Here is a 12,500-nt window from a genome sequence, read left to right on the forward strand (position 1 = left end):
CCACGCGCGGTTTCTCGAGTCAGATGGCGAGTGGAAGTATCTGGCTTCTTTTTCCACCCGTAGTGTTGCCACTAGCTCTGTATATTTAGGGGTAACGAAGCTATTCTCCCATTCTGAGGGCGACACTTGGCAACCCCAGCGACCCGCCGTGTCGAAAGCACCCTGACTATGGAACAAGACAGATAATTTTTATTTAGCAGTGCTTCTGAGCCTGACTACAGTGAGTGATTATGAGGAAGAAACTGAAGAAAGCGAAGACAGCAGTAGTGAAGACTCGGAAAATGATTCAGAGGATCCACCTGTTTTCTCAGAACAGAGAGAAGTTAAAGACAGAGATAGTGGTGATGGAGAACAGACTCCAAACATCGTATTGAGAACCCAGAGTGGCTCACGGAGACGCAGGCGTGCCTCGTGTTCTGGGAAGACGATCAAGGGTGTGTGTGTGTGTGTGTGTGTGTGTGTGTGTGTGTGTGTGTGTGTGTGTGTGTGTGTGTGTGTGAGAGAGAGAGAGAGAGAGAGAGAGAGAGAGAGAGAGAGAGAGAGAGAGAGAGAGAGAGAGAGAGAGAGAGAGAGAGAGAGAGAGAGAGAGAGAGAGAGAGATGATACCTACATGTTATTTGCTTGAAACTTGATATGAAAAGGGTGAAAGAATACTCTCTCTCTCTCTCTCTCTCTCTCTCTCTCTCTCTCTCTCTCTCTCATCTGTTGAAGTGTACAATTTCTCTTCCAAGATGAGAGAGAGAGAGAGAGAGAGAGAGAGAGAGAGAGAGAGAGAGAGAGAGAGAGTGTGTGTGTGTGTGTGTGTTTGTGTGTTTGTGTCATCGCTCACCGAGCTGTTTCTGTTTGACGGATCACACAGCGGGCGGAGGAGGAATCCTTGATAAGGCAATAACTAAACTTTCAGAGGTCACATCAAGCTATAAAGTACATCATTGTATTCAGAATAACAGAGAAAATAATTATTAGTATTCAAACAGTCTTCTGACAATTTCTAGGTTTACCATTTTTACCCGTCTAGGGATACTGGAAAATAGTTTAATGAGCGGAACATAAGGGTTAACATAAAAGGCATCTACAGGATCTACAAAAGGTTTTAAGCTAAATACACATACAAAAAAAGCAAAGATTTATGCTGACTTTATTTCAAAAGGATAAAAAAAAAAAAAGGTAAAACAGACCAAATGGCTCACAATCCATGGAAAAAAATAATAGTTACAATAACAAGACAAAAACACATGTGATAAAAATATATATTCGGGAACCAACCTGTGTGCGCACTATAGAGTGGTAGAAGGACTGATGATAAAAGTAGAAGCATAGTAAGAAGAGAACTAGAAGAATAAAGAAAAAACAAAGCTCCAAAACCTATTATGAAATGTGGAGTAAGTTGAAGGAAGGCATGTTGAGAGTGACTGTAGCATGATTGTTAGAAATGGAGAGCATCTAAGAATGGGATGTAAGGAAGTGCAAGAGCAAGATAGACAAAATGGTGAAGCATATGGGACTTAGTAAATGGAAGAATAAGATGGAACAGAAAAGTATTTTAGAGTGGTATAGGGGGAAAGAGTCCCCAAAGTGTGAAAAGTGATATGATGGCAGCCTGGGGGTTGACCTTCTCTTCCGAGCTAGGGCAGTGTATGTGGAATCAAAACCTTTTCATCTCATCAACTCCCCTCCTCTGACTGACTGTTTTCAGCCTCTTTCTCACCACCAAAATGTTGCATCTCTTTCTATCTTTTACTGCTATTTTCATGCTAACTGCTCTACTGATCTTGCTAACTGCATGCTTCCCCTCCTCCTACGGCCTCACTGCACAAGGCTTTCTGGTAAATTTTTAGTTTAATACAACATCCCCTATATCTACCATCGCCCTCCAACCCCTCCAACAAGCTTAGGGGCCTTTAGGGAAACGGGAAGGGTTTGGGTGGGGAAGACATATATGAGTGATATATGGCTTTAGAAAAATCTAAGGAAATTTCCCCTACACATTTGAACAAAATCCTTAAATCCAAGAATATTTCCTTAAATCTAGGGAAATTTCTCCAAATTTAGGAAAATATCCCTAAATGTAGGGAAGTTTTACATAACATAACCTTTCCCCTCTAGGACACTAACCTAACCCTAACATAAACCTAGCCTAGCATATTCTTGGTGGGGGGCTGTGCCCCCGTCGCAGCCCCCTTTCTAAAACACTAACCTAACCCTAACATGAAAATAACCTAAAATTTTCGGTAAATCTATAGAACAGCAACTCCTTACATATTCTTCTCTATTACCCCCCCTTCCCCCCAACAAGCTTGGGGGCACGTGGAGAATCGGGGGTTTTGGTGGGGGAGAGCCAAAAGAGGCGAGATATGGCGATCTAAAAAAGTCTAAGGACAAAAAACCTAACCTAACGAAACCTAACCTAACCGGGGGGGTGTGCCCCACCGGACCCCTCCTACAACACTAACCTAACCCTAACATAAACCTAACCTAACGTAACCTATCCTAACCGCGGGGGCTGCGCCCCCCGGACACCCCCTGCAACACTAACCTAACCCTAACATAAACCTAACCTAACGTAATCTAACCTAGCAGAGGGGGCTGGCCCCCCCGGACCCCCCTCTGCAACACTAACCTAACCCTAACATAAACCTAACCTACCGTATCCTTGCTTTGGGGCAGCTTCCCTCCCCCCACACCGGTTCTCTTATAGCTTCACACAATATGCTCTACCTCTACCAATACCCTCCTCATAATACCTTAACGAAAGGATGAAGGTCCTGGCTGGTACTCTTCTCGATTGTACACTAACTTGCATCGCAGGAGCGATGATATCCCAGTAATCAAATTCGCAACCTATACAACTAATGTCACTGGTGGCCATGGTTCAACTGCGCACACAGATCTCTGTGCACCTGTCTGCCCAGCTGTGCCCCACCTACGAATACATATAGCAAATTCCCATTGGCGCAGCTTGTGGTGTTAAGAGGTGGTGGCACGTCATTGGACAAAAGAACTATAGACACAATAAGAATCCTATTCACCAGTTACCCACAAACCCAGGGTGTGAACAACAGACAGTCACTTCCTGTTACCCACAAACCCCAGATATATACAAAAGACAATAGCAATGTTTACTATTTGGACTTAGACTCCGAGTGACGTCTCTAATTTCAGTGAGGCAATGTGACATAACCGTGTGACCCCCAAACAAGACCACAAGGTTCGTGTTCTCCATTAACTACTCATCATTTTGTGTTATTATCGCACGGATTAGAGAGGAAGTCCTATTCTAAAGATTTACGAAATTTTCTAGCCGGGGTGTCTGCCCCCCCAGCACACCACCCTAGAACGCTAAGCTAACCCTAACACAAGCCTAACCTAACGTATCCCCTAAAACCCCCGATTCCTCACAGTCCCCCAAGCTTGCTGAAGTAGGTGGGGGATTGGGATGGAGGAAAAGGGGGAGGGAGGTCCTATTCTCTACTTTTACCAGGGCTGCTTCCCCCCCCCATCACACCGGTTCTCCTATAGCTTCACACAATATGCCCTATCTCTAGTAAAACCCCTCCTCACAATACTTTAACGAAAGGATGAAGGTCCTGGCTGTGGGACATCCTCTTCTCGATTATCGTTAAGTTCACTGTCCTCCACGGGGGCAGACGGAGCGATGATTTTCCAGTAATCAAATTCGCAACCTTTACAACTAATGTCAATGATGGCCATGGCTGAACTGCGCACACAGATGTCTCTGTGTACCTGTCTGCCCAGTTGTGCCCCGCCTACAAATACATATAGCAAATTCCTATTAGCGCAGCTCGTGGTGTTAAAGACGTGGTGGCACGTCATTGGACAAACGAACTATAGACACAATAAGAATCTTATTCAGCAGTTACCCACAAACCCCAGCTATAATTAGATCGTCGATGTGGAAGGCAGCGACACGGAAGAGCCACCTCCAGTTGTCGAGGACCCTCCAATAGAAGAAGGAGGCTGGACAATAACGCAAAACAAGAAGAGGAAGAAGAAACCCACCGCGCCCGAAGCTGAACCAACTCCCCGCCCAAGCCCAAAGAAGGAGACAGTAGACAAGGACGGCGAGGAACCACACACCAACGACTACCAGCTAAGAAGCAAGAACACGGGCACCAGACACGAAGAACCAGGGCAATCCCTCTCAGACTTGATAGATGGATTCAACAAATACAGGCAAGCCTTGCTGAGAGAGCAAAACAACCAGCAGAACTAAAACATCTCCACTCCTGACGCCAACAACAACGACGGTGTGGCTCTCCTTGACAGGGCCCTGCCTCCCAGCCCCCGCCCACCCACCCAAAGACGCCGCTCAACAACACTCAACATCACCCTGCACCTGGGTTAAGCCCCAGCGACTTTACTCTCCTACTAAAGCTCACTTCTTATCACCCACCTATTCTTTCCCTATCCCCACTTCCCCCCTCCTACTTTTCTATCTGTCCTGATCTGATCTGTGTACTGTTCATTTCCGAGTGTGATGGAGCTCCGTGGCTCGCCGCAGCTTGCTGGACTTACGAGAAAACTTGCAGAACACCTCATTCCCAGGCCTATTGCAGCGTTATTATTCATTTGCAGTAGGTAGTGCACTTACTGAAAATGTTGTAAATAGTAAGAACAACAATCTACGGGTGGCCAAAACCATCTAGAGTTTATTGTACGAAACTAACAGACCTATTCTGTCCAACCTTCTAATACATGAGTTAACCAATACTCTCAATCATTCATACCTTTCTCTGGTAAACTCTGGAACTCCCTGCCTGCTTCTGTATTTCCATCTTCCTACGACTTGACTTCTTTTGAGGTGCCGAGACATTTGGCCCTCCAGTGGACCTTTTTTTTTTTTTTTTTAGCATTTGTTGCTCTTGGCAACGTTCCCTCTTGCATAAAAAAAAAAAACTTGGATATGTTGCATGGAAAGATAGTCTGTCACTCTCATGTTTACAACTTTTTTTTTGGTAACACCTGTTCTCTTTATTTACAATGGAAACCAAAATGAAAGCCCCCCCCTCCCTCTCTCTCTTCATAAAAAAAAATAAAAGTATCTTCCCCCTCCCCTACTCTCTCTCTCTCTCTCTCTCTCTCTCTCTCTCTCAATGTCTTTTGGCATAAGATAAACTGCAGTACAGACTGAATATGTGGTTAGAACAACGATCTCTCAAGAGCGTGATCATCCACCTTGAAATCCAGGGAGAAACTGAGCACTGAGCGAGGCTGCGAGTCGGACTCGGACCAGTCGGTGTGAATGAGCTATACGTCTGGCATCTATACCTGCTCTGCGCATGCGCATTACGGTGGTGCACGATTTCGCAGTAGAACACGATTTCTCGCTACACTGGCCCACAGGCTCGTGGCCTATAGTAAAACTAAATTGTACTGACCCGTAGGGCTAGGCCTATAATCCGTGCAACGTGCCATATCTCTCATGACTTCAAGGAAAACGGAATAACTGTTCTTCATTCATTTTAAGGCATGACTTCGCTAAAAAAAAAAATTGGGGGAGGACAAGACATGAAGATGCCATAGATAAATTAAATATAGTAAAGGTGCTGATTATAAAAGTGAAAATGAGGCTGATAATTTACCAGATATTTACTATTATGTCCTCTTGAGATACCCAGTGGAAAATAATGAGCAGGGAAAAGAAACGCTGATAAGATTGTGGTGCTGTGGTGCATATCTTGTTTGCACTGGGACAAATAACCGAGGCCAACACACAGACGAGGAAGTGTCAGTGTAACCATCCATCGTGGCGACCAAATGAGAAGTGAGTCGATTTGCACCTACATTGTGACCTGACTCCCCCCAGGGAAAATCCCGCCTCGGGACGAGTGGCAACGTACGTCGCCCGTCCTGATATACTACATAGTCATGTCATACATGTCCATGAAGTACATTAATTTCATTTGGTATATAACACTTATTTGTATCACCTGCTATTTAATTAAATAGTCAGAATATTCTTAGAACGTCATTTGTTGATAATACTATGATTAAAGAACTGTGAGTAGTATAGGGTGAATGTTTTGATTGGAAATCTGGCATGATGGCAAACAACACCCTACGGGTCAGTACAATTTAGTTTTACTATAGTCCCTCACACAGCCTGCTTTAGCGCGTCATACGTCTGCCAGCGATGCCGATTCTTTTATTTCACTAATTACCTTTGTATATAGGACATGCCAGTGAGTTTCATTATTTTTTTAATACTCACATAAAATGTATAAACTGAAATCAACATTCTTTTATTTTTACTGCACGTACTTACTGAAAAAAAAGAAAATTACCTTTCTGTAGCTTTACCTTATAATACAATTAATAAAGCCTAATCATGCACCAATAAGTAAGAATAAGAATATTGAGGTTATGTTTTTAATTTCAAATACACATGTGCAACAATTCATGTCGTTTTTTTCTGCACATCGGTTTCTAAATTAACTCGGTCACCCCTTTGCCTAGTGAAATCACAAAAATTAAACTTTCTAGCGCTGACAGGTATTTGCCACCCTAGCTGCGAACAGGTTAATTGAACTAAAGCCTTTTGAAAGTAGTGGAGGTACAGAACATGTCTTTCGAAGTACAATTGTTAATCAAGTACAGTAATTGATTTTCAATAAAAAAAAATATATATTCACACCTTAACACGATCACTTTACTTGACCCCCTCTACCTACGGATCTTGTGTGTGTGTGTGCGTGTGTGTGTGCGTGTGTGTGTGTGTGTGTGTGTGTGTGTGTGTGTGTGTGTGTGTGTGTGTGTGTGTGTGTTTTAAGGTGTGGGTACTTTCGATTAAGGATCAATAACTGTACCTGTTCGAATTGTACTTCGAAAGACCTGCTCTGCACCTCCACTACTTTCAAAAGACTCTGGTCCAATTGAAAATAACGCGTTTTCTTAATGTGTGTGTGTGTGTGTGTGTGTGTGTGTGTGTGTGTGTGTGTGTGTGTGTGTGTTAAAGCATTACATTTCTTCCCCACTCTCTTCCACCCGCAAAGGCGACCATTCAACCCCAATACCAGCGTTAAGCCTTTCCTCTCCCCTGCCAAGGTGACCTCCACACCCTACCAGCCTCCTACCTCTTCTCCCGTTGCTGCACATCTATCATGCCAAGAGGTCTGTTAGGTTATGTGGCGTTACTTCATGGTGGGTATGGGGATCAGCGGGGAGTCAGTGAGTGCCTGACGCTTGGTAATATAGGCACGTGGGGCGTCAGTTTTGTCACCGTGGTTACCAACGCCACCACAACGAGGTTCTAAGCATGGTACTCTGATTAATGAAGCGTGTGTGTGTGTGTGTGTGTGTGTGTGTGTGTGTGTGTGTGTGTGTGTGTGTGTGTGTGTGTGTGTGTGTGTGTGTGTGTGTGTGTGTGTGCTAATGAATGCGTAGTACTATCAATCACTTGGACAATGACTTGCTCACGTGTGGTAAGCAAATGTGCCGTCTTGCCTTACTTACTTTACTATTGTACAGGTGCAAAATTGTGTATTAAATATTAGGATCGTCCGGTCATGGGAGAAGGAAATATGTACTCAACATCCGAAAGTAGAAGTGGTTAGATTCGTTATAATGAGACGAGAGCAGCTGTGTGTCTTAAGGGTAGAGGTTAAAGGAGTGAAGATGTAGTTAACGCTATGTGCTGAGGAGTCATGGGAAACAAGGCCTGTGAGTGAAAGGATAAGGGAGGAAAAAAACATTCCAATAAATCAGCTTTAATTAGTGAATGGTCCGAGTTGACGCTTGTTGAGAATCACCTATGTTTTCTTGAAGACGCTCAAGTAGACGACCGCCTTGTCGCGGTTATCATTTTGACATAGTCTGGTTCTTAAGAATGTGTTTCTTGTTAACACTGAAATGTAGAAATTTTGTTAATATCTTATCTTTTACTAGAACAGTAAAAAAAAAAAAAAAAAAAAATCCTTTTAACTTCAATTAAAACTCTCACCTCACCCAACATCTCACCCTTCCCTGCCTGGCCGTACCTTCACAGTCCCTTCTTTTCCGGAGATATTATCTTGCTCTCGCTCTCGCTCTTGCTCTCTCTCTCTCTCTGTATATATATATATATATATATATATATATATATATATATATATATATATATATATATATATATATTCCTCCTTTCATTTCACACTTCCAGAAATTGCTCACTTTTTTCTCTCAAGCATTCTTTTCTTTCTCTACAACAAAACACGATATAATAAAATTCTGAATGCTGTAAATTGAACTATTACAATACTAAGCGAGTAAAGATGCTAGAGTAATCAGTGGGACTACTTTGTATCTCTGTTAGTAACACAGCAATAACACAAAACCAGCAAGAGGATGTGTCGTGGACGAGGCCACTCACTACTGACGATGACCACATAGAAACCGTCCATGTCACTGGAGCATGTGACTGACAAGGCGCATGACAGGAGTGGGCTGTAGCTTGAAAGCGAGGTCAGTACTTGGATGAAATAAGGATGATGCTCCGCCAGACAAGCCCGCGGCAAGGGCATTCGCCAAGAGAAAGCAGCATACGCAACGGTTGCCCTCCAAGGTGAAGACACCACAGGAAATGCTGGCCTGTCTGGAGCATGGCGACAATGTGATTGTCTACTGAGCGTCTTCAAGATAACAGCAGTGGCTCTCAACAAGCGTCAACTCGGATCATTCACTAATTAAAGCTAACTTACTGGAATGTTTTACTCCTTCTCCCTCACTTTTATTCACAAATTGTTTCCCATGACTCCTCAGTACATAAAGTTAACTACATCTCCGTTGCTGTCCAATCACTCCTTCAACCTCTGTCCAAGATACTCGTGTCACTATAACAAACCCAACTACTTCCACTTTCAGATGTTGAGTACATGTTTTCTTCTCCCACGGCCGGCAATCCTAGTATTTGATACATATTCATACGCACCTGTACAGTAGTAGACAAAGTAAAGGCAAGACAGCACATTTGAAAAAACACACACGAGCATGTCACTGTCCAAGTGATTGATATTAGTAAACATGTCCAACAAACATTTTTCTCATTACTTTCAACAAAACAGTAAAGTCACTATACGGTTTTGTGAAAATAACCCTAACCTACTTACCAGGATGAACTACACTGGTACTGAGACTAGGAACATATTGGACATTAATGTACCTGCAATACTTCTGTACCGCACCTCCACTACATTAAGAGGCTCTACTTAAAGTTACACAATTTTTTTTCAAGGGTTTAACGGTTATGGTGATAAATTAACTAGACTATATATAATAAGTAGGAAAACACTTGAAAGCTCAGCTAATCATCTCTGTGGCTTTTAATATTGTCATGGTAAGGAAACAAAGGTTTCTGAATGTCTCGTACAATAGTAAAAGTAATGGTAGTGATATTATCAGAAATAGTGGTAGTGGCAGTGGCAGTAGTGATTGTGGTGGAAGGTAATAACGGTACACACACACACACACACACACACACACACACACACACACACACACACACACACACACACACACACACACACACACACACACACACACACACACACATACCTTCCATGGTGGCACGCGAGGGGATAAACGTGTGGGCTAGCCGAACAGAAGACAACGGCCCGCTACTGACACCAAAGAGGGAGAGAAGAAGAGAGAAGGCGATGCACTCCACAGGCGATCTGCTATTTGAGGGCGGGAGAGAAAGTCCTTCTTCCTTCCCTCTCTCCGTCTGTCTTGCCTTCCGTTCACCTGTGTCGATACTTGGGGAGAAACTCTCTTTCCAGATAAACCCAAGTATTCTAGTAATTATTGTCGACAAAACACTTTCCTGCACTTAACTGGCCTCTTCACAGCACATTAGTTTCAGCCTCCATGCTCTAAACACACGTTTCCAAAATACCTCCAGCAGCAAAGCTCTGATACTCTCTACCGAGTCCTGTTATCGCGGCGGGAGCGATGAGCGGCACACCTCTACACCACTACGCGTCTCCAGACGAACTGAGTCGGACTGAGTCCGATCGTCTGCCCGCGGCGGCAGTGTGACGTAAGTGAATCCCACTGATGATGGAGGTGGTGAATAAGGTAGTGTGGGGCGGGGCGTTATTTTGATCCACGCACCATAATATATGGAGGTTTATCAGAGATTCATGCAACGCACTCATTGCCTGCGGTGATAATCTCTCTCTCTCTCTCTCTCTCTCTCTCTCTCTCTCTCTCTCTCTCTCTCTCTCTCTCTCTCTCTATCGCACACACACACACACATCTAATGATGGAAAATATGATGGAACAGAGGGTGAAGGAAAATACTAGATATAGAGGAGATGATGAACCGGCTAGACTGGATTTGGTGTTAACAAGAGAAGTGTACCTATGTGGAGATATACAATACAAGTGTCCTTTGGGAAAGAGTGATCATGTGGTTATGGAAATGCAGATAGCAACAACACAGCGAAGGAAGGACGAGACATACAGGAGTGGTAGATTGAATTATAGAAAGATGGACACAAAGTTTGAAAAATTATTTCAGAAAATTAGATTGAGAGGAGATGTTACAAATCAGAGAAGTGCAAAAGAAATATGAGATTTTTATGAAATATTATAAAGAAGGAGTTATGAAATTTGCACCAAAGTATAAACCAAGAGAGGAAGGAAGAAAGGCTAAGGAAAAGAGAGATGTGGCTTGGAAAAGATGGAAAAAGAGCAGGAATATACTAAATAAGGAGAATTATAGAGTGGCAAGAAATGAGTATGTGAGGGTAAGGAGAGAGGAAGAAAGAAAATTTGAAAAAGATATCGTAGACAAGAGTAAGGAACATCCAAAATTGTTTTACAGGTTCATAAATGGTAAACTTAAAAAGAGAGAGTCCATTGAAAGATTAAAAGGAGAGCAAGGGATAGTAGATGACCCTAAGAATATAGCGGAATTGCTAAATAATAGGTTTCAGCAAGTATTTACTAAAGAAACAATGTTTGTAAATCCACAGAATGTACAAGGAAATGTGCACATGGATGACATTAAGATACCTAAAAGGAGTTATATAAAATGTTGGAGGAACTTAAAGATGATAAAGCGATGGGACCAGATGAAGTTTCAGGAAAATTATTGAAGGAGTGTAGAGAAGAATTGATTGATCCATTATATGATATTATAAGGTGCTCATTAGAAACAGGGAAGTACCAGTAGAGTGGAAGAGAGCTGAAGTGGTGCCCATTTATAAGGGAGGCAGTAAGGAAGAGCCTCTTAACTATAGACCTGTGTCTCTAACAAGTGTGGTCGGTAAGATTTGTGAGAGGGTGATAAAGAAATATTGGATACGGTTCCTGGAGGATCATAAGTTATTATCGGATCATCAATTTGGCTTCAGGAAAGGGAGGTCATGTGTAACAAATCTACTGAGCTTTTATTCAAGAGTGGTTGACAAAATACAAGAGAGAGAGGGATGGATGGACTGTGTATATTTGGATTTAAAGAAAGCTTTTGACAAGGTACCTCACATGAGACTGTTATGGAAAGTAGAGATTTATGGAGGACTGAAAGGAAAAGTGTTAAAGTGGATGGAAAACTACTTGAGATGGAGGAGATGAGAACGGTAATAAGGGATGCAAAGTCGGACTGGTTGGTGGTGGAGAGTGGAGTCCCACAAGGCTCAGTGCTGGCACCAATACTTTTCCTGGTATATATAATGACATGCCAGAGGGAGTAAACAGTTATATTAATTTGTTTGCGGATGATGCGAAGTTGTGTAGGTGTGTGAAGAGTGAAGAAGATTGTGAAATTTTACAGGCAGACCTGGATAAGATTTGGGAGTGGAGCAAGAGGTGGCAAATGGAATTTAATCTGAGCAAAAGTCATGTGATGGAGATGGGAAGAGTGGAAGACGGCCAAGAGGGTCATATAAGATGGGTGAAGAAGTAGTGTTGAAAAAGGTGGAAAAGGAAAAGGATTTGGGAGTGATAATACAAGACCATGGGCAGTTTGAGGCTCATATTGATAAGATGTTTGGAGAAACGTATAATTTGATAAAAATATTGGATTAGCCTTCCATTATATGGATAAAGATATGATGAAGAAATTAATTAGTATGGTAATTAGACCAAGATTGGAATATGCTGGAGTGGTTTGGTCCCCTTATAAAAAGAAGCATATAAGGAAGTTGGAGAGATTGCAGAGAATGGCAACAAAAATGGTTCCGGAATTGGCAGAAATGACCTATGAGGAGAGATTAAAAGAAATGAATTTGCCTACCTTGGAACAAAGAAGAGAAAGAGGAGATTTAATACAGGTTTATAAACTGTTGAATGGACTGGATGAAGTGGATAATGAGCAAATGATGTTGACAGAGGAAAACTTAAGTAGAACTACAAGATCGCATAGTAAAAAGATAGCCAAGGGAATATGCTTGAAGGAAGTGAAAAAATATAGTTTCCCACAAAGATGTGTGGAGGTGTGGAATGGTTTGAGTGAGGAGGTGGTGTCAGCAAGGAGTGTGCATAGTTTTAAATTAAAGTTG

At 42.5% G+C, this 12,500-nt stretch overlaps 2 protein-coding genes across 2 annotated transcripts in view; one reads left to right on the forward strand and one right to left on the reverse strand.

Annotated features, from left to right (window-relative positions):
* LOC123509823 (3-hydroxy-3-methylglutaryl-coenzyme A reductase-like) overlaps positions 1-10,011 on the reverse strand; it is a 217,752-nt gene extending 207,741 nt beyond the window's left edge. The window contains exon 1 of the mRNA XM_045264392.1: positions 9,550-10,011. Coding sequence (XP_045120327.1) covers positions 9,550-9,556 — 7 coding nt within the window. The 5' untranslated portion in view covers positions 9,557-10,011. The remainder of the gene's footprint in view (positions 1-9,549) is intronic.
* Positions 9,946-12,500, forward strand: part of LOC123509914 — a 12,575-nt gene continuing 10,020 nt past the window's right edge. Inside the window, exon 1 of the mRNA XM_045264536.1 lies at positions 9,946-10,026. Within this exon, the coding sequence (XP_045120471.1) occupies positions 9,946-10,026 (81 nt within the window). The remainder of the gene's footprint in view (positions 10,027-12,500) is intronic.

Source organism: Portunus trituberculatus, chromosome 27, assembly GCF_017591435.1.
Source record: "Portunus trituberculatus isolate SZX2019 chromosome 27, ASM1759143v1, whole genome shotgun sequence".
Lineage (NCBI taxonomy): Eukaryota > Metazoa > Arthropoda > Malacostraca > Decapoda > Portunidae > Portunus > Portunus trituberculatus.